This window comes from Alligator sinensis, unplaced genomic scaffold (genome assembly GCF_000455745.1).
Source record: "Alligator sinensis unplaced genomic scaffold, ASM45574v1 scaffold199_1, whole genome shotgun sequence".
In the NCBI taxonomy this organism is placed as follows: Eukaryota; Metazoa; Chordata; order Crocodylia; family Alligatoridae; genus Alligator; species Alligator sinensis.
This window is the reverse complement of record NW_005842008.1, coordinates 1,693,033-1,720,524: the sequence shown is the minus strand read 5'-3', so window position 1 is coordinate 1,720,524 and position 27,492 is coordinate 1,693,033. Positions and strand designations below refer to the sequence as shown.

General features: G+C 40.9%; 2 protein-coding genes across 4 annotated transcripts in view; both read right to left on the bottom strand.

Moving 5' to 3' along the window:
- LOC102386659 (retinol dehydrogenase 8-like) overlaps window positions 1–11,430 on the bottom strand; it is a 15,441-nt gene extending 4,011 nt beyond the window's left edge. Inside the window, exons 1-5 of the mRNA XM_006021861.2 lie at window positions 11,086–11,430; window positions 6,787–6,948; window positions 5,837–6,016; window positions 4,301–4,394; window positions 2,257–2,440 (exon numbers count right to left, since the gene is read on the bottom strand). Of these exons, the coding sequence (XP_006021923.1) occupies window positions 2,257–2,440; window positions 4,301–4,394; window positions 5,837–6,016; window positions 6,787–6,948; window positions 11,086–11,182 (717 nt within the window). The 5' untranslated portion in view covers window positions 11,183–11,430. The remainder of the gene's footprint in view (window positions 1–2,256; window positions 2,441–4,300; window positions 4,395–5,836; window positions 6,017–6,786; window positions 6,949–11,085) is intronic.
- Window positions 11,431–15,376: 3,946 nt separating this feature from the next.
- CCDC18 (coiled-coil domain containing 18) overlaps window positions 15,377–27,492 on the bottom strand; it is an 80,946-nt gene continuing 68,830 nt past the window's right edge. For 2 of the 3 annotated variants that reach the window (XM_025201894.1, XM_006021837.3), the window contains 4 exons: window positions 26,182–26,319; window positions 20,651–20,851; window positions 17,495–18,009; window positions 15,377–17,025 (listed from right to left, as the gene is read on the bottom strand). In XM_025201894.1, coding sequence (XP_025057679.1) covers window positions 17,013–17,025; window positions 17,495–18,009; window positions 20,651–20,851; window positions 26,182–26,319 — 867 coding nt within the window. In that variant the 3' untranslated portion in view covers window positions 15,377–17,012. The remainder of the gene's footprint in view (window positions 17,026–17,494; window positions 18,010–20,650; window positions 20,852–26,181; window positions 26,320–27,492) is intronic. The other variant, XM_006021838.3, reaches the window with a different exon arrangement.

The following is a 27,492-nucleotide window of genomic DNA, read 5'->3' as shown; positions in this document are numbered from 1 at the left end:
CTTTCCTGCTTATGCAGGGGGTCGGACTCGATGATCTATTGAGGTCTGTTCCGACCCTAACATCTATGAATCTATGTGCATGGCAGGAGGTGTGATTCTGGGATTGTGCATTAGGTCCAATCATCCCTTACTGCTGGTACAGAGGGAATCCAATCCTAGGCTCCCCCTGCACCAACAAGAAGCAAGCTCTGGCAGATGGGAGCCCCCTCAGTTTAGGGGCTCCCAGCTGTGGTGGCATCCCATGCACCATCAGAGCTAGGGGATTATAACTTGCAATCCCCCAGCCCCAGGAGTTTCATGAACCCCAGAGGCTGAGAGATGGCAGCAGCTGTGATCCCCCAGCCCCAGGAGTTGAACACACCCCCAGGGCACCCGCATCCCCTGGCTTTGGGACCCAGCTGGGTTTCAGCTTCCACAGCTGCAGGACTCTGGATCCCTGTGTCTAACTTTATAGCAGGTTGAAGCTTTTTATAGTATGATAGGGTCTTTGCATGTGTAGCTGGTCTAAAGGTCAACTAGCTACATGCAAGATACCTGAAGCATGTAAAGAGGGCCTGACACTTCATATTTGCCAGCTTACACACAGTATACTGACTGCTGTGCAATTTGGGGGCCTTATTCTATTTAAAACAAGTACAGTTTTTAAAAATATACTGTGTGTGGGATTTTCAGATGTGCACAGTGTGGATCTAACTCTCATCCCATGGAAGTCAGTGCTCCGGTAATTTCACTGGGAAGAGCAACATGCTAAAGCTAGAAACTAGGGATGAGAAACCATTAAAAAAAATGAATAATTAATTGCAAGATTAAAACAAATAGTTGCACTTTATCACAATTTTGATCACACAGTTAAGCAATAGTCAGCACCACCCCCCAACCCCCCCCACCCAACAGCCTGGAGCCCCTGTGCCCTGTGGCTTCTCCCTCCCCACCACCAACAGCCCCAACCCTGGCCTGCCCCATGCCCACTCTGGACTTTTGCTGGCCAGAGCAGGCCAGCTGGAACCCGTGTAAACAGCCCTGACCCCTGGCCACCCTGTGCCTGCTCCAGACTCATCGGCCCACACTGAGCAGTGGCAGTGGCCAGGCAGAAGCTTCTGTTCGGTGCAGGGAAACAGCGACCCCTCCCCTTCAGCGCTGCCAGACCCTTCTTGCTGCACCTGCCCACACAGGCTGCCCTACTGCTCCTCTGCACTTCCACCACTGGCCTGCTGTGTGGGCTGGAGGCAGCAGTGACAGTGGCAGAGAGAAGCCGTAGGGCAGCCCAGGCATAAGCTCTGGGCAGCTGCAGCAAGAAGGGCCCAGCAGCAGGCAGGGGGAGGAGTCGCTTTTCCCTCGAGCTGAGCAGCAGCTTCTGCCTGGCTGCTGCCTCTGCTCAGAGTGGGTGGGCGGTCTGGAGCAGGTGCGGGGTGGGCCAAGGTCAGGGCTGTGCAAATGCGTTCCGGTTAGTCCAAAGCTGGTCTGCTTCAACAGGCCAAGTCCGAAGAAGGTGTGGGACAGGCCATATTTTGCCCACCCCTGGTCAAAATGGATGCGTGTGATGAATGCTCATTACAAAAATTAATGCGTTAGTTTGTTTTGTGTTAATCAAGTACATTAACTATGATTAACTGACAGCCCTACTAAAAATCATTAAGAGTCATAGTCTGTAAGGTCAACAGTAAGTTAGCGGGACCCTGCAGGCTTCCTGATGTTGCAACTCTTTATGCAGACAGACTTATGCACCCATGTAGCGCCTTACTGAAGTAAATGGTGAAGCGTGGGAGTACGGACTCTTCTAAGGCAGGACCATGGCCTGAATTAGTATTTTGTTTTTAAAGATGTACTCTTGTTTTAAAGCTGTCCATCATCATCTAGATGAATTTTTGCTTTGAATTCTATGACACCATGAGCAAAGCACAATTTTTAAACCTCTAGTTTCCCTGATGGTGTCAACTTTTCCCCTCTGTGGACAGATCTCAGGCAGAGATTGACTTGCTCTAAAGCTCTACATAAGCCACAGAATATACCAGTCCCTCAGTGACAGAAATCTCATCTCGACTCCAGGTGACACTGTAATCCACAAGATTTCATGAGATGAGTTGTTACAGTTCTCTATTTAATAGTATTAAAGATTAAGTCATACTTACTTTTTAAAACCTGAAGAATTTTACGCTTTTTCTAAATTCTAAATCTAATAATTTTGCAATTAAGTATAGTTCTATAAGCAAACAACTACAGGATTCTTATATTGTACAAAGTAATACCAGTGAATACCTCTGCAACTTCCTCAGCACTTTGTCCCAGGCTTTGAAAAATCTGATTGTAATTTTTAAGGTAAACATCAGCAAACATACGAGCTGTTTCTTCATCTGCAGCCGAAAGGTCCATTTTCATTCCATCTTCATACACCTTTTTTTCAAATTCTGTGATCACAGGTCCTGGTTCAATCAAACTTACCCTATTCCAGAAACAAAACTATATTAGTGATCTTTTTTTCCTATGTGGGAAACATGCAACTCTACTATTCTTATAGACAAACAGTGTCAAAGATGGCCCATAGGCCAGATCCCAGTGCTGCCACTGGGTCTCAGGTGATTCACACACCACCACACTAGCTCTACATGCAGGGCCCAGAAAGTGCACCACATGCAGCACCTGCTGTGGCCAGTCCAGGATGTTCAATACATGTGGTACCCACTCTGGGACATGTGGCACCTATGGCACCCACCTCCAGCCAGTCCAGGATTTGTGCCATGTGCCTGCCCAGTCTGCGATTGTGCCACATGTGGCGCACACATCCCAGACTGGCTAGAGGGGTAGGAAACACGTGTTCCAGGCTGGCCAAGGAAGGAGGGTTGTGCTGCCTCACAACTGTTGGACTCTGCAACAAAAAGCTAAGGACAACCATAAACTTCACTGTCTTCTGGACAAAATTATAAATGACCTTTTCATCAGAGTTTCACATGCTAATAAGAGCAGAAGTAAAGCAAGAAAGGCAGAAAGCAAGAAAGGCAGAAAGGAAAGAAGGAAAGAGAGAAGGAAAGAACCCAAAAGCTGAGTCTCTTTGGTCTGAGTCTCTGGTACAGTATAAAGTGCCTTATGAAGCACTTTATAGTGCAATACTAAGAACTATATAAATACTTAGCATATCTGTACAGACTTTTGCTGTTGATGGGCTTGCTGGAGGAGGTCATTTTTTGCCCAGAGATCCATAACAGCAAATTTCAAAACTACATTAAGTCATTAAACCACTTCCTTCTCCAGTTCCAATCTGTTTTTTAAGCATCTCAGTTTACAAAATTGTTTTTTTACCTCTCTGTTTACAAAACGTACTTACTTCCTCTTTGAACAGGATCTTTGCAACAGCAGATCCTTAGTAATTCCAGTTCTGTGTTAAATGATAAGGAATACCTATACTTCACCCTAATTTTTAGGCTGTATCATGCTATTAATTGTAAAGCAGAACCCCCAAATTGCAGTCTGCTCAATGCTGCTCTTGCATACAAGTTATGACTGGTTACTGTACTTTGACAACTCTAGTTCCCTAAGTGCTACTTTTTATAACCTCTTCTGAAAAAAATCTTGAATGCTGCATGGCACATTTTCCTACCTTCCTTTCATTCCCCCTATAAATCTAAACTACTTACACATACACATCTTATTAACTCTTTAAACAATAACATTAAAATAAAAGGGTAGCTATATTTAAAAAATTAGGCCCTGCCATGTACCCCACACCCTTTTTCTCTATATAATTTTTGCTATCCTGTGTCCTTGACTTGTAGATATCTCCCTCACTATCTTGATCAATTCCTACTGAATGCTATGGAAATGGTTGTACATGCCTGTATTACATATAAAAATATTAAAGAATTATTTTAATTTAAGCCTCTCCTGGGCGTTCTCATAAATGAGCACAAAGACTAGATAAAATATACTGAGGCAAACATATTGCATGTCTATAACAACATCCCTGTAATACTGTAGATTGAGAGTGCATGTTCCCAGGGATGTGCACATAAACTACACATATTTTCAAAGTACCTATGCTGTCCAGTCTAAAGGTAGCTTTATATTGCCATATAAACATTTTCAGTACTTTAGTGGGGAAGGCAAGGAGCTTATGCAAGGAGGTTTCAGTGCATTTTTGTACATGAATACCTTCCACAAGGTCAGTTAAAGAAAAATTCTTTATCCTTTTTTTCCTGGCTAAGAGCCCACTATAAAACTGCTGTTGCTGCACAACTACCAATTATAACTCATGATATATTTTAAAGTATAGTCTGAAATCCATCCACATCTCTGAATCAATTCTTACCGAAGTTTAAATTGGAGTGCCTGTATGGCTAAACTTTCACAGAATCCTTCCACAGCAAACTTAGATGCAGCATATACATCATTAAACAAAATACCTGAAGGCAAAAACAGAACCATTAGAAACTTATCTCATGGAAGATGCTAAGGTAATTTTGAATTTTAGAACATCTTGCATTTTCTAAAAAATCTTAATTTTTTTGTGGTTGTGAAGGCATAAAAAAATCCTCGCTGAGGCTGGGCTAATTTAACAGTAACATATCTGAAATGTTAAAAGTGACCCTAATAAATGTATGTGGATGGCAAAATCTTTTTTTTTGACACACACACTGATCAGTGATTGTCAAGAGGAAAAGCATTTTGCTGAGGCTCTTCTGCACCTTACTTGTAGTTATAGGGTACTATTGGCAACTGGTGTAAGTCAGAGAAACTTTAAAATTGCTCCTTGATCACAGCTGAGGATATGGCCTACGGTATATGTTTGTGCTAAGTATTTTGGGTTCTTATACATTGGTCACATGTATAGGGCTCTACATGTACCATGCAGTTTGCATAATTTCCAAACCAAAGCATTATAACAGCAGGATTGATTTAAGATTCAGTGAGATTTGCAGTTGTTTCTCCTTGGGGATGTTGAGGAGGTATATGTCAACAGAGCAAGCACGACATTGCTCATATAAGCAACTTCTGCAGCTAGTGTCTTGACTGTATGACCCCCTAACTCACTGGAATAATCCACCTTAAAGCCACATTAAAGTAACTGAAAATACACATGCAAAAAAGTTTATACAGGATGGAAGACCAAATTACTTGCAAAATTAGCTGACTCTAATGGGAAGGGTTTTTTTTTTATAGTAAGTGGCAGACTCATTAGAGGGAAAACTTTTCAGAAAGAATATGAAACTGTTTGGGATATGGAGGGTTTAAATGGAAGTGGCAAAGGACCTGCTGGATAAATCACAACTACCATAAGCTTTTTAAAGTCTGGAGTGTTGACTGTATTTTTCTTTTGGGTAGAGGTGTGGAAAGACCACCTTAAATACACTGTTGAGAAATCTTCCCCAAACAAATGCACTAATTAAAAATCTCAGATTGCTCTAGTAAAAATTCCTTAAGGAAGAAGACTTAAAATCAAATTTTAATGTCTTTGCATAAACTGTAAATGCATTTGTCTTCTCTCCAGAGTATCTTTAAATGAGAGAAAGACATTTCTACATGCAATTATATTGTGAAAGAGTAATGTCCTATTCTCTACAAAACTCAAAGATAGCTATTTAGGTCCAAATCTGCTAGTTTTACCCGCATGGTTCAGTACTTCACTCTGCAAGCAGTCCCATTAAAATTGCTGAGAATAGCTGCATAGTAGGATATCATACAGCATGAGTAAGGATAGCATAACTGAGTCCCATGTTTGTAAACTAGCAGCTTCAGCATCATAGGAAGCAAAAGCTTTACTCACTAGATCTCACTTTTTTCAGTTCATGGTTTCACAAGTACATTTTTCTAGACACAACTAAACCATTAGTACAAAATATTTTGCCTTGTAATCCCATGACGCTGCTTATTATGACTATATGTCCACTTTTTCTCTTCTTCATATCAGGTAAAATCTCTTTCAGGAGTCGAACCAGTCCAAAGAAGTTGGTATCCATCACAGTCTTCATCTCATCAATGGTCTGGCATTCTATAGGTCCAATGAGCCCCATTCCAGCATTGCTAACTATAGATATGAAAAATAGTGTGGTAAGTGCAATAAACATTAACTTGGCAATTTTATTGGAAAATACATGCTGGTTGAAAGGAGCAACTAAAAGAAAGGGTAAAAAAATAAACAAGAGTCATTTTTCTTCTTCTGACTTAAACCATGAGAACATATTTAAAATTGATTGTCTTTGCCTTCCCTCTCTTTGAGTTATTTTATAACATTTTTTTAAGTAATGTAAAATATCAGATCATTTACAAGCATTGTAATAAATAAAATGGAACTATACCTATCAATACAAATGGGGAGAATGCAATGTATAATGCCTTGCTTTAAAGTGTATATTCAACCTACTTTTAGTGCAAATAAACAGCCATCTAATGTGCCTACTCTGTCACGTGTCTGAAGTGTAAGATGAAGAATCAGGAAATCAGAGTTTTATGTTCTTAGTCTTAACACAACTTTACTATATGATCTTGAAGAAATAATTTATTCTTTTTGTGTCTGGAGTTTTCTCCTTATGTAAAATATGGTTGAAATGCTTCCCTATTTCAACACAATATAGTGAGATTTATTTAATTAATATTTTCATAATGTCTAGAACAACTTGACTAGAAGGCACTTTAAAAGTGAATGGTAATACTGATTGTGTTTATTTATACTGATGCCTTCAGAACATTTATTCTTTAAATACACTGTCTACCAGAACCTTTCCTAAATATTTAATGCTGAATTTAAATGACATTTCCCAACTACTCCGCACTTTTTTATTCATATTTATTACTTGCCTAGGATATCAATCCTCCTCTCAGGAATGTTATTAACACATGTTTTAATAGACTCTTCATCACAGACATCTAGTTGTTTTATTTCCAGGGTTTTACCCAATATGTTGTTTGCAGCTTTTTCAAGTTTCTCCTTCTTGGACAGATTCCGCATTGTGGCATATACTACAAAGTATCATAAACAGTAATAATCAGAAATGTAACTGCAGAGAATATAACATTCATAATAGAAAGATTAATTACTAAGACTACAATTTCCAAATTCATTTTTGAAAGCATATTTTAGTAGTTAAATATCACAATGATAGGGTCTGAACAAAAACCTATAGCAAAGAAAATGTATTTTTAATTTTTATATAATACTTGTTATACCCCGACTCCATGCGGCACCCAACGACTAGGGAGAAGATGATCCAATTGCTTATAGATCCTGTTATCATTAGCCAGAGCAAGCAGGGAGCAAACACCAGCACGCATTGCTTGCAACAGCTTTATTCAGAATGGAGACAGCTTCGGGCAAAGGTCCCTCACAGACACACAGCCCGTGAACCAGGGGACCTGTAGTGAACGTTACTTCTTTTCACATTTTTTACACCTTGATTCATGTTCATTAACATTCACTCCACCTCTGATTCCACCCATTTCTCGTCCTATCTCAAGCTCCTCCTCTGTTTACCTCATTAACATGAAATTGCCTATGCATTTCATTCATTTACGTGCCTCTCTGCTATGTGCACATGTGCAAGACTTTGACCTCTGCTTCTTTTGGTCACTTGCTGGTTCTTTCTGGTTTCTTGCTGACTCCTTCATCTCCAAGGTCTTGCTTCTACTTTCTCTACTGATGATAGCTGGTGGGCTGCATCTTGTTCTTCTTACACAAAGGGCTCTAACACTATGACCTTGTTAGAAAACTGCTTGCCTAAGCATTTGCAAGGTTATTTTTAATATATAATTTTGTCTTGTGACTAGTAGCTTTTGCTGAGACAGAAAAAAAAGCCTTTATTCAGCTGCAAATCCAGTGCTCCCTAAAATCCAAATATTGTCACCCTAACAATAATAACTTCCCCAATTTGACTTTCAAGGTACATCTCTAGCTATATTTTTCCCAAATCAGAAGACAAAAACCCTTGATACTAATGACTCAACTCTTCCTGGAAATAAAACCAGACAGGTCAGAGAAACAAACCATTTACGTATTCAAATTTACAACAAGGCACTGTTATTTTCCTATAAGTAAGAGAAAATACTGTAAAAAACTATGGCCAAGTTGTTTGGTAACAGGGACCAAAGTTTAGGCACCTAAAAAAGACTTAGGAGCCTGGGTCCTGGATGCACATGTTTGAAGGACTCCAGACAGCAAGGGTATAGATGGGCACAGCCAATGAAGTGTTTTAAGAATGACCCTCAAGAGGTGAAGGGCTTCTTGAAGCATCTCTGTTCTCCATACCACCTCCATTGGGTTTGGGGGGGGGGGGGGGGGGGGGGGCAGGAGGAGCATAGAAGACAACCAGTGAGCGCTCTCAGCTTTGGGAACCTCCAGGCTAAGGACAGAAGTTACACATAAACCAGTTTAAGTCATCAGAAACAGGTTTATAGTTTCATAGTTTTCATAGTAGGTAGGGTCGGAAGGAACCTGAGCAGATCATCAAGTCCAGCACCCTGCCATGGGCAGGAAAGAATGCTGGGGTCAAATGACCCTGGCTAGGTGATTATCTAGCTTCCTTTTAAAGACCCTCAGGGTAGGAGCGAGCACCACTTCCCTTGGAAGTCAGTTCCAGATCCTAGCCACCCTGACTGTGAAGTAGTGCCTCCTGATATCTAGTCTGAATCTACTCTCCGTCAACTTATGGTCATTATTCCTCGTTGTTCCTGGGAGTGCTCGGGGAAAAGGGGACTCCCCCATAGCCTGCTGGTCCCCCTTGGCCAGTTTGTAGACGGCTACCAAATCCCCTCTCAGCCTTCTCTTGTGGAGGCTGAACAGGTTCAGGTCCTGTAGCCTCCGCTCGTAGGGCCTGCCTTGCTGACCCCTGATCACACGAGTGGCCCTCCTTTGGACCCTCTCGATGTTGTCCACATCCCTCCCGAAGTGCGGCGCCCAGAACTGGACGCAGAACTCCAGCTGCGGCCTGACCAGTGTCGCATAGAGGGGGAGGATCACCTCCTTGGATCTGCTCATGATGCATCTGTGGATGCACGACAAGGTGCGGTTAGCCTTGCTGACCGCGTCCCCACATTGGCAGCCCATGTTCATTTTGGAATCAATGATGACACCAAGATCCTTTTCTACCTCTGTGCTAACGAGAAGGGAGTTCCCCAGACTGGAGGTATGCTGCTGGTTCTTCCTCCCCAGGTGCAGTACCTTGCACTTGTCAGTATTGAATCCCATCTTGTTCTCATCCGCCCACCCCTGGAACCTATCTAGATCTAGTTGCAGCCTGTCCCTCCCTTCTAGTGTGCCCACTTCTCCCCACATCTTAGTGTCATCCGCAAATTTAAACAAGGTGCTTTTCACCCCCTTGTCCAAGTCACTGATGAAGATGTTGAACAGTGTGGGCCCGAGAACCAAGCCCTGGGGGACCCCACTGCCCACATCCCTCCAGGTTGAAAAAGACCCATCCACCACCACATTCTGGGTGCAGCCCTCCAGCCAATTTGCGACCCATCTGACTGTGTAGGCATCGACACCACAGTCGCCTAATTTCTTTAACAGAACAGAAGTTCAGTGCATTTAAACTACTTTTCCAAAACTGGTTTAAGTAAACCTGGTTGGATGCAGTATCAGACTTAACCGATTTAAGTCAAACTGGTTTATGGAACATCTGTCTGAGATCCCTTCCTGGTTCAAGTTAACTTACAGTCCCCCCAGTATACCAGGATGATTTTCAGCCCTGGGCTGTGCTATCTGCTCCAGCAAAGCAGGGTCTGTCTTGCCCTTCTGCTCCCTAGCACAGAGCAGAGAACTCCTCTGGCTGTCTGAGGTCAAGGTTGGGGGCGACCCCCAGCTGGGTGCAGCCTGGTGCAGGGATGGCGGGGTGGGAGGGTCTGTCCATGGCTGACCTGAGTCTTTCATAGCCAGCATGTTCAGAACAGCCAGAACCTTTTTTTAGAAAGTAAAATACAAATGATTTTACAGACTGCAAAACTGCTGGTACAGTTCAGCTTTCAGATTACTTCTTGATGAATGAGACAATACTTGCAGAGAGTGAACACTGTCTACTGAATTGCCCAAGATACTAAATCCACCTCTTGGCTACTCTACAATCATAGCAAATATTTCCCTTCTGTATGGAAAGGGAAACCAAGTTTTCCTACTCTGAAGTGTGTGACTGAAACACTCCACTTCATGAATTTCACTTAATCAACCTCCCAGATACAAAAAATCATGGACTAAATATAGACATTTGATTTATGACACATTATAAACTGCCTAACATCTAACTCCTTAGGTACCTCTCCACTACTTACCTGCAACATTTATTCCCCTACCCCGCCCCCTCCCAGCCTCTCTCTCACCCACTGACTCCTCAATTTACATCTTCACTGACTGCCTTTCTTGCATGCATACTAGCTTCTGACTTCTTTACTATTCATTCCATCCAGGAAGAGCACACACCAACTGCAGATGCTTCCTTAGCCTGACAAAGGGTATTTATACCTGAAAGCTTGCAAAGAAGAATGTTTCCATCTATTTGAGCTGGTCTAATAAAAGATATCAGATTTACCTTGTCTGACTGAAACACTGGAATCTTCTTCTCAGACAAAAACAGTTAACTGCCCCCTTCCCTCAAAACACAATGTTTTCCTCCCAACATAGAAAATTGCAGCTAGACCAAACATAATTCTGCTAACACCAAAGTTAGCTACAACAGTAGAATGGAACTATAAAAAATAATATTCACATAGCATGCTGCAGATTGTAATTTTTTAAAGATGAAATTAAATTTCAACTTTAATTCTATACTTCTTATAGTCCACTGATTCCAAATAAACAGTTTCAGTACAGTAGCAGAACTGGCAGCTGTCCATATTGCTGTGCATCTTCCCAACAGGAAAAACTGAAACTAAGAGTGGAGGAAAGGGAGTTTGAACCAAGAACCCAGGTACATGTTAATTAAAATCCATCCAGACAGTGAGAAACCTGCACTTAATTCAGTCCTCCCTATTACGGCACAATATTTATTATTTATATAGACTTAGATCCCACCCTATCTGAAAGGCTCAGAGCAGCTAAGTGACAAACATATTGAAGTGACTAACATAGATGACATGGTAGTTTGTAATAGTAAACAGAAACAGCATTACCTTTAAATCTTTTCTGTTTGTCCCTGGCCAGTTTTATAGCCAAGGCCAGTCCAATTCCTGAGGAGCAACCGGTAATGAGTACAGTTTTTTGAGCCATTACTTGACGTGGATGGTAGTTACAATGAGGATTCTTGCAGACCCAAGGAGCTACAACTAAAATATTGTGACTAAAGCTTAATGGTACTGGTTATTAATGCTTTAGTTTTACTGAGTCAACAAATCTGAAAATGCACACCTAGACATTGTATGATTAAGAGGGATAATCTCCAACTGGAAACAAACAGGATCACATCCTTCTGCATGAATCTATGCATCTGAAACATCAATATGGAGCACATGAAATGCAAAAACTGCATTAAACTTAAAATGTTGTAAGTTAATTGTCCATAAAAATTTTAAACAGCTGAACAATTGGGCTGCATGTACTTGGTAACATAAGTTTCTACCTCCTATTTTGCTGCCACTACTACAGCCCTCACTGGAGTTGTATCCATCAATTATGTAACTGGGGGGTGAAGGTCAGTACCCAAGAAGTGCTCCATGCTGCTATAAGGAAGAGCCTTATGAAGAATAGCTCCCTGCTGTTAAGGGGATTCAAGCTTTCTTTTTTTCTTGCAAGAGAACCACACTTGTATTATAGTCAAGGCTCTCCACAAATACAGAAGTGGGGTAAGATTTTGCCAAGAAAGCAATCAAGGACTTGATACTATTGAATACTCACAACTAAAAGTTCCAATAGAATTGTAGTTTCTAGAAGTGAAATGGAAAAAAAGGTTAGTTCTGAAAAGGTACAAAACATGTCAGGAAGTGCCTCTGAGAGATTCCTCAGGGTTGTGTTTGGTTCTGGTCTTGCTCTCACAAAAACATATTACCATACTTACTCAAATACAAGATGACTCCCAATAATTAGATTCTGTACATGGAAAGATTATAAACTTGCTATAATTTGCCAGCTATAGAACCTAAAAATTGAAGGGCTGCCTTAAATCCCACCCCCACTGCTACAGCACAGAAAGCAGTGGCTGGGGGGGAGGGCAGGGGTCAGGTGGCACCCTTGCCCTTTGTCCCACCCATTTTCCTCCCTGCAGCCTTCCTGCCCCACCACCTGCATCCCACAACTTTCAGCTCTCAATAGCTTCTTCCCCACCAAATTCCTCACAGTCTCTGCCTTGCCCCCACCCTGCAGACACTTCTTGGGCTGCTCCATCCAGGAGCACAGCACATGGAAGCTCAGCCTTTGCCTGCCCAGGTGGCAGCATCAGGGCTTGTGCTCTGAGCTAGGGGGACCCCAGCCCCAGTGGGAGCCCAGCTGCACCTGAGAGTCAGGGAGAGTGAAGGGAGTGAGCTGGGCACAAGCTGCAGAGGGGAAATGGGGGGTGAGTCAGGAGGCTGTTGTGGGTCTGATGGGCCCTCACCAGAGCTCAGTCAGAGCCACAGCAGCCACCTGCTTCCCCCTCCACTTCCTATGGAATACAAGACAAGGGGCATTTTCCCCATGCTGATTGGGGGAAAAAAACCTCAGCTTATATTTAAGTAAATACAGTATGATTTTCCTTTATGTTTAAAGCTTTTACTCATATTATTTTCAGCCTGCCTCCCTCTGGCCCATGAGGTTCTCCAATGCTTTTACACTTTTAAATTATTTTAAATTTCTATTATTAATTTAAAAACTTATGTAAGACACTGGTACTGAGATAAATATGTGACTATATAATTAAAATTAGTGGAATATCTGATGTTAAGTAAGCTGATGGGAAAAGATAATAGAAATTAAGAGATATCAAGCCAGAGACACCTTTTTAGAGGGAAGAGGGAGAGAGTTCAAAATATGCCATGTCTGTTATACAGACAATCCCTTCGGCACCACTTGTTCTAAGGAGTGGTATTTTCTGCAATATCAGCAGGATCAGAATGAGAAGGGATCTTCTTTTTTTCCCTAATAAGGAGCAAGGAAATCATGGAAAGGGTTGCAAACAAATAGGCATCCTAAGAATCAAGTGAGTGATGGGATCGATAGCTTAAAATTAATCCTTGGCATCCTTAGAAGTACTAGAACGTCTTTTGAAATACTGGGTTTGGTTACTGATTGGGCTTAAAGAACTCAGGGAGATACCTTGGGGCCCTAGCCAAAGTTTTTATTTTGATATCAAGAAAAATAAGTACACTGCACCCAAACAGCACTGGACTGGAAAGTTTTAGAGCTGAATTCTTCCAAAGTTGGGTGGCATTTGGACCTGGGTCCACCTTTAATGTTATAATATGCACATTTAATAAATATGTAACAAATCAGTAAGAAATGGAAAATTAATCTCTTGTGTAATTTTTCTTCAGCTACACAAAACCAACAAAATAAATCATGAAACTTCTGAATGACATCCAGCCAATTGCAATGCTATTATACACATAAAATATTTATAAGAATCTCAATAAGCTGTTTTGTAATACAGTGCAGAAACGTGTGCTTAATGTTCCAGTATTTTACTAACCATTTTACTTCTGCACACAGGGAAATGGTTTATTGAAATTAAGTAAAATTATGGTATGACATAATGGATTTCCTTGGTTTGCACACCAATTAAAAATACATTTGCTAGTGTATCAAGCAGAATAATTAACTTTTTAAACAAACCACATTGTTTGAAATTGACAAAACATCCAAAAGTAGAGAGATGAATGGAATTATGATTCAATTTAACTATAGGTCTTGATCAACATCCAGATAAACAATTTCCATTTAGCTGATTCAGTTATTAGGCAAAATGTTTCTGCTGTTCATGCACATTTATATTTAGCACATGAAAGATGGGCTAGCTAGGCCTTATGTAACATATGTTGATGGAATTCTAATAATGTGATAATGTGACTGTGATTAAGGGTGGGTTGGGTTAGGCCTTCCACTTGAAATCCTGGCTTGAGGGGTTTAACATTTACTGTTCTGCTGTTTTAAAGATTGAGTGAACTCGGTGCACAATTTTTTTTTTTTAATCCTTCAGGACAACTCTAGAGGAAAGATTTAAAAAAATGATGCTGTTATACGATAGAGAAATACAAGGCTTGCTTAAAAAGTACAATGAATGTAGTTATTTTCAAAATTAAACTAAGTGTTTTTGCTACACTGGATAATTTCAAACAACCGAAGTCAGCCATGCACATTCGGAACTGTAGAAACACGTACTTTATAATGAAAGCATTTAGACCTTGTCTGTACTAGCAAAAATTAGTTAACCGAGTTTGTAGAGCTGCTTGTAATGGACTAGTTGCACTGGAGGAACAAGTTTTCATGACACTGAATAAAAATGATTATGCACTATCTAGCTAGCTAGTTACTGATTCATCTGCACAACTGCTGAAATACAGGGTGCTAGTCCAAGATACACCCTTAGCATGGTGAGCATGCAAATTTGGGCCTTAAATCTTTAAACAGCACTATGTTATTTTCTGTTCCTCTTGTATTAGATTTAAAATACTTAATACTTTTCAAGCTAATAGCTTTGCTAACATGTTTTTCATGCAAGTACACTATCTTGTCTCATACAATTTACCAGTAATATAATCTAATATCAAGCTTTAGGAATCTTAATTGTGTAAATTCAAGATTGTGTACCAGAAACAGATTTAGTGTCCTTGAATTCATCTCACTCTCACCTTTCATCCCTGCACCTGTATTTTTAATACATGTGTTAGAGGGTCACCAGCAAAGCATTTTTCATGGCTGAGGGGGTAAGGAAAAAAAAGTTGAAAATTATATCAATTGAAAAAAGGGAAGACCTCACTAAGTTTCAGATGTGATAGATTGCGAGTGGTTTGTGCGTCCTTTCTAAATCACCGTAAGACAACATCATACCATGCGATTTAGAAACAGTTTCATTCTGGGGTAAAGTGTTCCAGTTTAGCTTCACTTATTGTGGAACAGGAATAGACGCACACAGTTCCATAGGATAAGCTAACATAGTCATGAGGTCCAAGTCCCCTCCCTCTTTTTAAAATTCTGCAATTGTTTGATCTGTCGACAACCTAAGGGTATGACAATTGATGCGACAACAATACCAATATAAGCTGTTAAAATGTAACTGTTATGTCTGTATAATTCTGTAGAGATCCAACTAGCAAAAATGCTCCAACTTTAATCCTGCTTCATTCAGAGCCAAAATTAGAGTGATTTAGTTCAACCCACGAGCCAGATGAATGGCACAGGACTGGTCCACAGGCCAGACAAACAGTGTGAGGCTATCTTTGTGGGTCAGATAAGGCCTCCCCTTCCCCCCACTCCCGCTCTCCCCTTTGCATACCAGATCCAGGGCCCATTCTGGCTACTCTGGGACTGTGCTGCACTCTGCTCCAGCCAGATGGTGCCATTTGCAATGTTGGACCCCCCCACCCCAGACCCGCCAGAGAGGATGCCACACTCAGATCACATCCTGGACCAGCCAAAATAGGCATCAAATTCAGCACGTAAGGGGTGGGTGGGGGAGAAGAGCGGGGACAACCCAGACTGGCCTTGCGTTGATGCTGTGTGCACAGTGGACTCCAGAGTAGGAACTATGTGTGGCACATGTCCAGGACCTGCCAGGTGAGCACCACTTGAGGACCCATCCCAGGTCTGGGACTGAATGATGGGGGCTCCATAGGCCCTATCCTTGATGCCCTTGATTTAGCTAATTTGTATTGCTACAGGATCATGCAGACATAACAGTTGCATTATAACAGCTGTTGCATGCTCCAGAATAGCAGCTCTCCTCCCCCTTTTAAATTGGCTAAAAAGTATGTCCGTGACTTGAGTTGTGTGATATTAAAAAGAAGCAGCAGCAGCAAAAAACAATTTATTTTATTACAGTTTATAAAAATGAGATACATACTTGTTTTTACTGAAAGTAATGGAAGCTTTTTCATGGGCTTCAGCTAGAGAATGACCAAGTTCCAAGAGTATGGAAGTAAATAACTTATCGTGGAAGTAAAAAGAACCAGGGCTTGACTGTGTCAGTAGGTCATGGTAAAAGCCCAAACGTACACACTCTTACCCTGTCATTTACTAATGGAAGCTAAGCCATAGTGGGTTACCCTGTTTTCACTGAGGGCACATCTTCTCTTTACCACAGAATTAGACCATAAAAATGGCCCGTTACTGCAGAATTCTCCTTAGCACTTATTCTGAAGTAAACTGTAAATGAAACTATTTGTGGTAGCAAGATTTGTAATAGTGATGTTTATGATCATAACTGAACATTATGATCAAGCCTAAAGCAGTAGTGTTCTAGGTTTTGGCCACCCAGGCAGACGAATAGCATGTGGTCAATCTGCAGGCCAACTCAGACCCTGCGCCATGCCCACATACCAGGATTGAAGTTTGGGGCCCTGCTCCAACCTGAGTGCCAGGATTGGGCCCTGTGCACCAGATCATACACACAGAGCTATGGCCATGGGGCTCCCCATGGACCTGTGGTGAGCCCTGTGAGCCAGATGACATGGCCCAGTGTCTGGATCTGGCTCACAGGCCAGGGGTTGAGAACCCCTTGGTATTTGTCAGCTCAGTGGAAAAAAAATTCTTACTAATGACAGTTCATTTACTGTATAAAGAAAATAAAGTTTTTAAATACCTAATAGCACTTTTAGGTAGAAATTAGATATAAAAAGAGTAAGGCAACTAATTAGAAAGCTGTAGTAAGTCTGGACAATTTATATTTATCCCCAGAACTCAACAAAACCTTAAAAAATAAGTTTATTTCCAAAACAGAATTACTATACAAATTATTTCAAAACAATAATAATAAATTTAGAAAAATAAAAAGGTTGCAATTTACAGCCAACATAAATACATTAAAATATATACACATTACTATATTAACACTTCCTCTTTAAATTCTATGTTGTGTTGGAAATAATTCCACTTTTGACTTTATTGCTTGTCAGACTGATGGTATCTTTTCTTCTTAATCTTTGTCCCTGAAATAATAATGCATATTAGAGATATTTTTAATATGAATCTCTCTTTCAAATTTCTTATTTATTCTGTCATATCAAAATGCATTTGTACAAAGATAATAGTAGTAATCTAACTTTCATTTTTGTTCTTTAAAATGAGCTCTTTTGTGAAATGGACCAAATATAAAATAAATTAGCTATGGTTTGAAGTCCATGGTCTTTTTCTTGTAGCCTGAAACTTTGACTAGAATCACTAATGGATCTTGATTGTCTTGGCTTCCACCATTGCAAGAGACACCAATTGCTGAGTTTAAAGTAGTTTACAATTTATTTTTATAAAAAATGGGAGGGGTTTGAGGGGGGGGGGGATGGAGTCCATGAAAAAATTCTCACTCATATGAGACCCACACTTTGGATACAATTTGGAACCCCTGCAAATCTTAACCTTTCTTATGTAAACAGTCTCACAATTAAATTAAGAAATACCTACCCTACCACAGAAGCACATGCTTGATTTTCCTTTGAGTTTGCATTGAGCGATACATGTGTAGAAGCATTTTCAGATTTCCTCATTTCTTTGTTGATATATTTTAGCATTCCACTAAGAGTTTGGAAGTCATTACAGTCAGAAGCCATATCTTCATCTAAAGCAAATGTCAGGGGATCAAATGAGGATTCATTCAACCTATTTGTTGTATGAAAAAAATCCTTTTGACCGTCTTGAATCGCTGAAGACTGTAACATCAGTATTTGTTTGAAATCATCTAATGTGCTTTTTGACAGATCTAGTGAATCGCTGTCTTTAACACTTAAGTCACTAGCACTTATAGATCGACGTAGTTTTCTCTGTTTAAAATATGAAGCATGAGAATATCTGGAAGAATCCTGTTCTTGATTACTGAACAATGCATGAGTTGATAATACAAGCGGTATTGGTAGCTGCTTGATACCTTCTGTTCGTTCATGCCCAGCAATTCTGGTTTGTAATCTTGTTACTTGAGATTCCTACAATTTAAAAATTAAACAAATATTTTTTTTAAAATTCTAACACCAATTAAAACTATCCTCTATATTATGTTCCATGTATCAAACTCACCCTGCTAATTTCTGTATCAGCCACTGCTGACAACATGATAATCCTGCCTATCATTCAGCCATATAATCTGAGTTTGCATGTTCAGTCTACATCTAAATCCTGATGATTCTTTCTACATAACATCTCAAAAGATGTAAACCTCTATCCACCTACACACTAGATCCCGATTTCATGCATCCATTACTTTTTTAACACCCTTTCCTTAGGCCCTGGACAGTATAATTTGCCTTGTTGCATCTATTCAGAATGTTGCTGCAAAGACAATTTTCCTAACTGAATGCTTTGAACCATGTCACCTCTCTTTGCCTCCTTCTAATATACTGCATCAAATGCAAGCTACTTAATCTTTCTTTTCAAAGCCACTCAATTTACCTATTATCTCTTACTTGCTAGCAAAATGTCAGCTCCCAACTCCAAATCAGCCCAAGCTGACAGCCTCCATTGTCCAAATGTAACGGTTTTCAAAAAGCGCTCTTATGCATTCTCCTCTGATGGTCTTCATGCTTGGTAACTGTTGTTGGTCTAATACAAGATATCATCTCTATTATGAGTCCTGATTATATATTGTTCAGCAGTTTTGTAACGTGTGTAAAGTTCCATGCTGCTGTGGGCTCTCAAGGGCAGAAACTTTAAAAGGTAGCTTGGTTATATCCACAGAAAACGCAGTCACAGCAGTGACTCATGTAGACATACCAGGGATTTGTCTAATCTCCTCTGGCAGTTAATTCTAAAAACTGGATCTTCCTCTACTGAAAGTGCTTTGTCTCCTGCATTTACAAATTTAATTCAGGGCTTTATAATCTGCACTTGCCCAGGATAACCACAACTAAACTAGAAAGTAGAATTTCTACCAAATAACTAGGCAGACAAAGTCATTTGGGAAAATGTGATATGTTTTATTAGACCAACTAAATAGTTGGAAAAATTGGTCTTTGCCAGCTTTCAGGCACAAGCACCTTCTTCAGGATTGGGGGCAGTCTGCTGGTGTTCTCTCTAGTGTCAAATAGAAGTTTAAACCAATATGCAAAATGCATGGCAGGGAAGATCAGAGGGGATGGGAGTTAATGGGTGTGAGACAGGTAGGTGGGGAGGAGAAAAATAAATGGGGAATGTCCACAGGTGATAAAATGTGGAGAGGTTATCTGCGGTTATTGGATAGCAGGCACATCCAGTAACATTATAATGTGCCACATTATACATGCCTGCCATCCGATAACACCAGGTAACCTCTCTACATTTTACCAGCCACGTTTTATCAGTTTTATCACCTGTCAACACTCCCCTCTTTTGTTCCTCTCCACCTACCTGTGTCACATCTATTAACTCTTATCACCTTTGATCTTCCCTGCTACACATTTGCATTTTCACACACCTGCATTTTGCATATTGACTTAAGCTTCTATTCAACACCACAGAGAACACCAGCAGACTCTCCCTATGCCTGAAGGAGGGTGCTTGTGCTCAAAGAACAATTGTTCTACCTATTCAGTTGGTCTAATAAAAAACATCACATTTACCCAAATAACCTTGTCTGCCTATGTCCTTAAACCAACACAGCTACAACCAACACCACCAAATAACTAAACTTTTATCTAAACTGCCACATTAACACATCTGTGTGTTCAGACTGAATACTTTTATTTGGGCTAATTAGCAGAAAAAGAAATTACAAGGATTTATACAGAACTGTACAGACTTGTGCATATTTCTCTAAGGATTGTGTGTATTTATAAAAAACTTTTTATATTTTATAAAAATACACACATTTTATATATAATTGCACATATTCACACCCACATATATACAAGGTTTGTCATGTGTAAAGTACACAAACAGGCCTTTAAAAATAATTTTATATAAAAACAAAGTTATAAAATGTGTACACATGTATTAATTCACACTACAATGACAATCTTCACTTGCAAAGTGTAGGATTCCTTCTGTTTTCCCCAAATCCAGTCCTTCCACACAGAAGGATGAAAATTATGGTTTTACATTATAGAAGTTGAATAGGATTATTCCTTCCATACCAGCATTTCTGTAAGCTCTTTTCAATTCTTTCCACTTTTTTTTTATAAAGATGAGCATGAAGTAAGTCAGGGTAATTTAAAAAAAATCAGAATTGGATAATTAGTTTCTGTTTCTTATTTACTTTTGATTTAAGGAACCCTTCATTTGTTTTTACTCATAGAAATTGCATGAAATGCCTCATGTACAACATAGGCAGGCAAGGTTCTTTGAGTAGATGGAAAAAAGGTTCTTTGAGTAGTTGGAAAAAAGTTCTTGGCAAGCTTTTGGGCACAGTCACCCTTCTTCAGGCATAGGGAGTCTCTGCTGTTCTGAGACTCCAAAAAACGAGAGAAGCTAAAAGTGTGGCAGGATGTCAGTGAGAATGTAAATAGGTAGACATTAGAAAGACAAAAAGTAAAACAGGTAAGAGAGAGGGGAAGAAAGCAGGGGGGTAGGGGAAAAGCCAAAGGGGGACATACGGTGATAGAATACAAGGTAAAAAAAGAGGCTGTCTGTGAATGTGTTGCCTTCATAACTCACCTTCACAAGTAGTGCTTCATTTGCAGCACGAACTATTTCATCTCTGGCCTGAAGCTGCTGCTGCAGATTATTGACAGTGTCTTGAGCCTCTTCTAACTCCAGCTTCAGCTGCTGCAACTGCCCACTTAGATGCTGAGAGCCAGATTTCTGGGTGTCTATAGATACATACCACTTTTCCTGGTCTGTTTGATGAGCAAGCTTCTAAAAGTTTTAAGAAATACAAAGGCTATTTTATTCTTATTTCATGTACCATATTTATAGACTAAAAAGAATACAAGTAATAACTTCAAAATCCATCAATATTAACGTATTAGGTTTAACTAAAAATTAATTCATTTGTTGACAGAATCTGTACCTTGGAAAACCTATCACTTTCAGAAAACAAACAAGCCAGTTAGAAAAAATCTTGAGTAAAAATCAATCTCTTCCATCAACCCCATCAATACACTTCCATATTTTGCCATATCATCACTGTGGCTATCTCTTGCAATCGAGGATTATTGTCTTATCTGTGGATCTGAAAATGGCTGACGAGACCTATCCAGGATTGACAGACCCTGTAGCAACTGGGGCATGTGTTTCCATGCAAGGTGGGTGGGTCCAGGTTCTTGGTTTTGTCCATAACATGCTGTTTCTGCCACTCCCATTTTTCTCTCTCCCATTGTTGTTGTAAAGTTTCAAAGTACCGAGACCCTTGCAGCAGACTCTTTTTCCATTTGGGGTGGTCCTGGGTGACAGTCTCCCACAAGTTGATATTGATGCTACATTTTTCAAGTTAGCCTTGAGAACATCCTTGAAGTGCTTTCTCTGCCCTTGAGCATAAGCCTCAACTGAGCTGGGAAAATAAAACCTGCCTTGGGAGTCTGGAGTTGGATATCTGGCTGGTGTGGCCAGCCTGGCAAAGCTGATGTCTATGATCGTTGCTTTGATGCTTGTGGTTTGCATGTGAGAAGATGCTAACGTTGGTGCATCTGTCTGCCCACTGGATTTGAAGGATCTTCCACAGGCAGCGCTGATAGTACTTCTCCAGCAACTTGAGGTGAATCTTGTATGCTGCCCACACCTCAGCTACATACAATAAGGCGGGGATCATGACTATTTGATAAACCATGAGCTTGGTTTTGGATCTGATGTTGTGATCTTTGAACACCCATTTCCTCAGGCTTTTAAAGGCTGCACTTGCACATTTGAGATGATGATGGATTTCTTCATCAATGATAGCTTTCTGCAAGAGAGGGCTTCTGAGGTACAGGAAATACTCAACTTTCTCCAAAGTCTCACCGTTAATCTGAATTACTGGAGCTGGGGTCTGCTCATTAAGAGCTTGTTGGTGTAGGGCCTTAGTCTTCTGAATGTTAAGCATCACTCCGATTTTCTTGTATGCCTCAAAAAAGACATCAACGACTGTGTGAAGGTCTGCTTCCGAGTGAGAGCACACTACAGTATCATTAGCATACTGGAGCTTGATGATTGAGGTCAGGGTGGTTTTGACTTGAAGTCAGCTAAGATAAAACAGCTTACCATCCATTTGGTAGTTTAGCTCCACTCTGACTGAAAGGTTGTTGGTGGGTCAAATGTAGCATCGTGGTAAGGAATATCAAGAAGAGTGCTGGAGCGATGATACAGCCTTGATTAACTCCCATCTTAACCTTACAAAGTTCTGTGATAGATCCCTTATCGAGAACCACCACTCACATACCATTATGAAGCAGGCAAAGAATGGTGATTATTTCAGTGGACACCCGTACTTCAGAAGGATTCTTCATAGCACTTCTCAATTGACAGAGTTGAAGGCTTTTGTGAGGTCAGAAGGCCATGTAGAGGGATTTACATTTTTCCTGCTGCTGGAAAGCAATGAAGATCATGTTAGTTGTTCCTCTTGATGCCCTAAACCCACACTGAGATTCCAAGAGAAGCTCTTCAGCAAGTGAAAGGGATGGTTCAGGAGGGTTCTTGCAATTATCTTTCCTGTGGTGAACAGCAAAGTGATCCTGTTGGAATTTTCACAGTTGGACTTTCCTCCTTTCTTGAAGACTGTCATGATCATGGCATACTTGAGGTTATCTGGGATTCCCTCATCACTATAGATCTTTAAGATGAGGGCATGGAACTGTGACGAACTCCTCTCCCCAATGCTTGAAGATTTTGGCAAGGATCCCATCAGTATGGGAGACTCCAGGTGCCTATTTTGTCATATATGTATGAACCCACTCCTCTACCCCTTGTAGCAATCTCCTTCTTCAACTTCAATAGAAGAAAAATCAACAATTAAATGGAAAGTGTGCTTCCAGATGATTTCATCAGTTCCAGACCACTTATTTAAGGTGTGAAGACAAGTCAGATTTCCAAAAAAGGAAATACTGTTGTCTGGTAACCCTTCCAAATCTGCATCCATACATTTTCCTAGCAGAATACATTTGAGACACAGACAGATATGTACAAAAGATCCTTTAACCCCCTCTCATTACTAGTTTTATCTTGCTGCTTGCTCACTTTCTTCAAATGCATAGGCAAAAGATTACCTAAAAAACTCTTGGAACAGTTTTCCGCTATTGGATGCCTCCATAAAAGAGCAGAAATCAGTCTGCAGTTTTTAAAGGAACGGCAGCCTTGATGATTTGGTCTGAAAGAAGATCAACCATATGGAAGAAGAGGCAGCCATACAAAGTTTGAACTGGCCTCAGATTGCTTTTACAACTGACTCATCAATTGCTGCAAATGCTGCTTTGATGCAGCATTTTATCTATCTTGCTAGATGGAATTATTACTTTTTTACGGTTGTTTCCTTTCATCCTAAAATCTCTCAAGGTAATAGTATTCCTAATTGGATTATGTATATCTTCACTTTTTTCTTTATACCAATCTGCTATCTTTCTCAGGTATTTTTTTGGCAAAATAATGACAATGTCATTTCCTGAGGGGTATGAAAGGTGATGCTGATTCTAGACAGGATCAATATAAAAGTATAAAAAACAACTTTGGCCTTTTGGAATATACACTGGGGGTGCATCCAAATAAGCACAATCATGTGGTATGTGGCACTGCAAACACATTTGAAGTACCACATACTGCACTGTCCGGTGTTCTTCACACTGCAAGGGCGCATTGCCTGTGCGTGTGCTGCTGGTTTTTTCCCCCCCCGTTTTTTTTGACCCCTGGATATCCAAGGGCCAAAAAAACCTGCAGAAAAAAAAACCCAACAGAGCAGAGCATGCTTGGGAAGCATGTGCTGCCAAAAAGCTGAGCTGGGCCACCCAGAGCTGTGCTGTGGCTGATGGCCAGGCTCCACCCAGCAGGATCACCACAGCTGCAGCCCCGGGAGGCCCCCAGGACCCTAGGCAAGGCTGCTGGGGCCAGCACAGTGCTGGCCCCTGCCTCCCCTATCACGCCCGGGGTAACCTGCTGTGCACCAAAGCGTGTGTGGCATGGGCGTTTCCTGGGGACAAGTAGCTGTGGCGCAAGGTATGCCACTGCTAGTTGTCCTCAGGGAACCAAATGTCCACGCACGTCTGGATGCGCCCTGGGATGTTTTCTTCGTAAGATACAGATTCCCAAGATTTGCTCTGTTAATGCAACTCCTACTTGCCAATGGTTTTCACTAAGTAGGACTGATAAAGAGGTTGAAGTCTTCCATGGCATGATCTGTGAGGTCAGATCTCTGATCCAAAAACAATTTTTTTTGGATAGGCACGCTATCTTTCCAGAACCAGACAATGAATGATGATCCATTAGTGCAGGGATGGCCAGCCTGCAGCATGTGCACCACATGTGGCACAGGCAACCTCTGTGTGCGTCATGCAGCAGACCAGGAAGGAGATAAGCAACACAGCAGCAGACAGGGCAGGGAGCAGAATGCATAGCAGCAAATCAGGGAGCAGAAAGCAAAGCAGGAGACTGGGCAAAGGCACAGGACAGAAAGCAGAGCAGCTGATCAGGCAGAGGAAGGGGACTGAAGTGGAACCTAGGGAGGGTTTGGGATAATTTGTGGCATGCCCCAAAAAGTTGGCCCCCGCTGCACTAGTGACTCAGATGAGCCAGTTTTTGTAACACCTTCACATACCATGACCTTCAAGTTGGTGAGGCATAAAAGATTAAAATGAAAACTTTAAATGAACTCAAATTCCTGGCTTCTTGGAATTAATTTTCTTTTCTTAACAATCAAGAACATTTTGTTTACACTTTGCTGAGATATCCAGTCGATGGTCTGTAGTAGAACAGGATACTACTCATCACCTGAGAAGCCCTTTCTTCTTAGCTTGGTTTATCTTTTTGTAAGTTCAGGTGCCAGAGTCAAGTAAGCTGGTTTTAGATGTAGAAGTAGACTATTTGATACAAGATCCTGCTGACAGACATATCCTTCCCTGGCAGTTAATAATGTTGAGTAATATCAGTAATATCTCCGATGCTTTTGTACTACTCTTTCCAGTTGGCAGAACAAGAGGAAAGGCACAGAAGTTTGGTTCGTCTTCTAGACTAACGGTTCTCAAACTTTTTCTTATTGCGTGACCCCTTACAGATTTACCAGCTGTCCACATACCCCTATCTGCATACATTTTATATTTTAACTCCTTAAATGCCAATTATAATGAAAATTAAATCCATTATTACATAATTTCTCCATGTACCCCCTCCAAGATGACTTATGTACCCCCAGGGGTATGCATACCACAGTTTGGGAACCTGTGTTCTAGACTTTCTTAGACCATGCATGTGCATGAATGCATGTATGCCCATGCATATCTATGAGCTTTTCTGAACTCTTTACTTTGCTTTGGTCTTTCAGAGGAATTTTACCTTTTAGGAAAGGGTATCACCCTTTTTTTCCTTAGGTTTTTCAACTGTGAAACAACTCTGTGTTTATATCTCAAATGTCTTCCCTTTTCTTTGTCAGAAATATAATTAGATATGGCAAGGATGTGTATCCCTGTGGACGCAAATAATCACCGTGGGAGGAAGAAGAGTTTGATAGTATGCTGAATTCCTTCTCCTAGGAATCAGTCATTCATGAGTATATGAGAGGTAGTTTGAGAGAAGAGGGTTTGAAAGAATATTCTGACTTATTACTGGAGTCTTTCTTGAGGACTTCCATGGATTATTAGCTTGCTGAATTCTGAGGAGGAGTTGCTTGCTTCTTGGAGGCATCTCTGCTGGAGTCTTTTAGCTCATATATAAAGAAAACAAAGACCATGGCCTGTCTTCCAACTCAGAGTCTCTTCTCCTTACCTGCAGCTCCAGAGGATGTTTATGCCCTTTGCCTTAGTTTAGGCTTTACATGTTTTACTATGAAAGAGAGTAAACTGCTAGTCAGCAATTTCACAGGAAATGCCCTTTGGAAAATACCCAAAGGGACAGAAAAGTTTGAAAATGGATGTAGCAGATGATGATTCACTGTCTTGAAATAACATGAAAAGCACTAAACCACTACTATGTCTTCAGAACTGGAAGAAGAATATCCAGAAGGTGTGCAGTAGTGCTAGAATAAAAATGTACTATTGTAAAAATGCCAAAGCCTAGTAAGTTCTCTCATTTACCTCCAGCTCATAAGCCTCTTTTAATGAGTCTATTTCTGCTGAAAGCCTTTTTATTTCTGCTTGCATTCTTGCTTGTAACTGGGCTTCATGCGCTTGAGCAGCACCTAGTTCTTCTGCCAAACAGTTTGCACGAGCTTCCTGTAGGAGTAAATAATAAATGATAAAGGGAATGTACATTTAATGTTTTGCACCTTTCATCCAAAAAACCATTGCTTCTATTTGAAGCATCTTGGATGAAACATGGATCTTATCTTTCCCAGTTTATACAGCCTGGCTGGAGAAGTTAAACATTTACCTCATTTGTCCAACAGCAAGTCATCAGCAAACAAAGGAATAAAAATAAAGCCTGGAGTCAGTAAGCCAAATTTGCTTTTATTTAGTTTCTAAATCAATTCAAAGCCAAGCAAATACAAGAATAGAGTCGTATTCATTCAAGAACCCCAGAGGTGGCAGCCTCTTGCCCACACAGACTACAAATATCTTCGCCCCCCTCCACTCCTCCCAGAGTTCAAGATATCTAGCCCCGCTGCAGCAAGGGTAAGCGCATGTATGAGATAGCAGCACGGAGGGCTGTAGAAGAAACAGGCAGTTCATGCAGTTGCATGCTATCCAATCCCCCATGGCAGGTCAGACCTTCCTGAACAAGATTAAACCTCTTTACAGGCCAGTCCAGCCCATGGGCCATAGATTGCCAACCCCTTAGGTAGCAGATGAAGAGACTTGTCCATCTTTACACAAGAAGTCTCTGGCTAAACTCAGGAATAATCTAATGAATTTAGGTCCAAAATGTTAGGCACAAGCAGCCTAAAGCAGGTGGATATCGGAGAGGACCACACTCAGCAGCAGGAGAATAAAGCAGAGCTCCACAATCTGGCTTAGTTATGAAAGAAGATTAAAGGGCTAGAATAAGATTTATGGAAGGGACACAGAAAGGAGAATTCTGACGGTCTGGTAAGAGGGTGTGATGTGTGGAGCTATGATTGCTGTCCCTAGGCTGCAGAGCAGAATGAGGGGTATTTAGTATTTCCCATGCTTCTGGGCTTTGCTGGTTGCCACATAGGGCCAGGAAGGATTTTTTTCCCCTCCTGCTGCTACATGTGCCAGGTTTTTTTCACCTCCCTCAGAAGCATTGGGAAGTCCTTTCCAGCCCTTCTTTTCTATGGTTCTAAAAGACCACTGTTTTGCTCCTTAATCGTTGCATCTTGCTTTGCAATGAAGGGATGAAAAACCCTACTGCACAAAAGCTAAATGATGGCTTTCAGTGCTGCTCCAAATTGGAACTATTCAGAAAGGAATTTTGCTTTAGCAAAG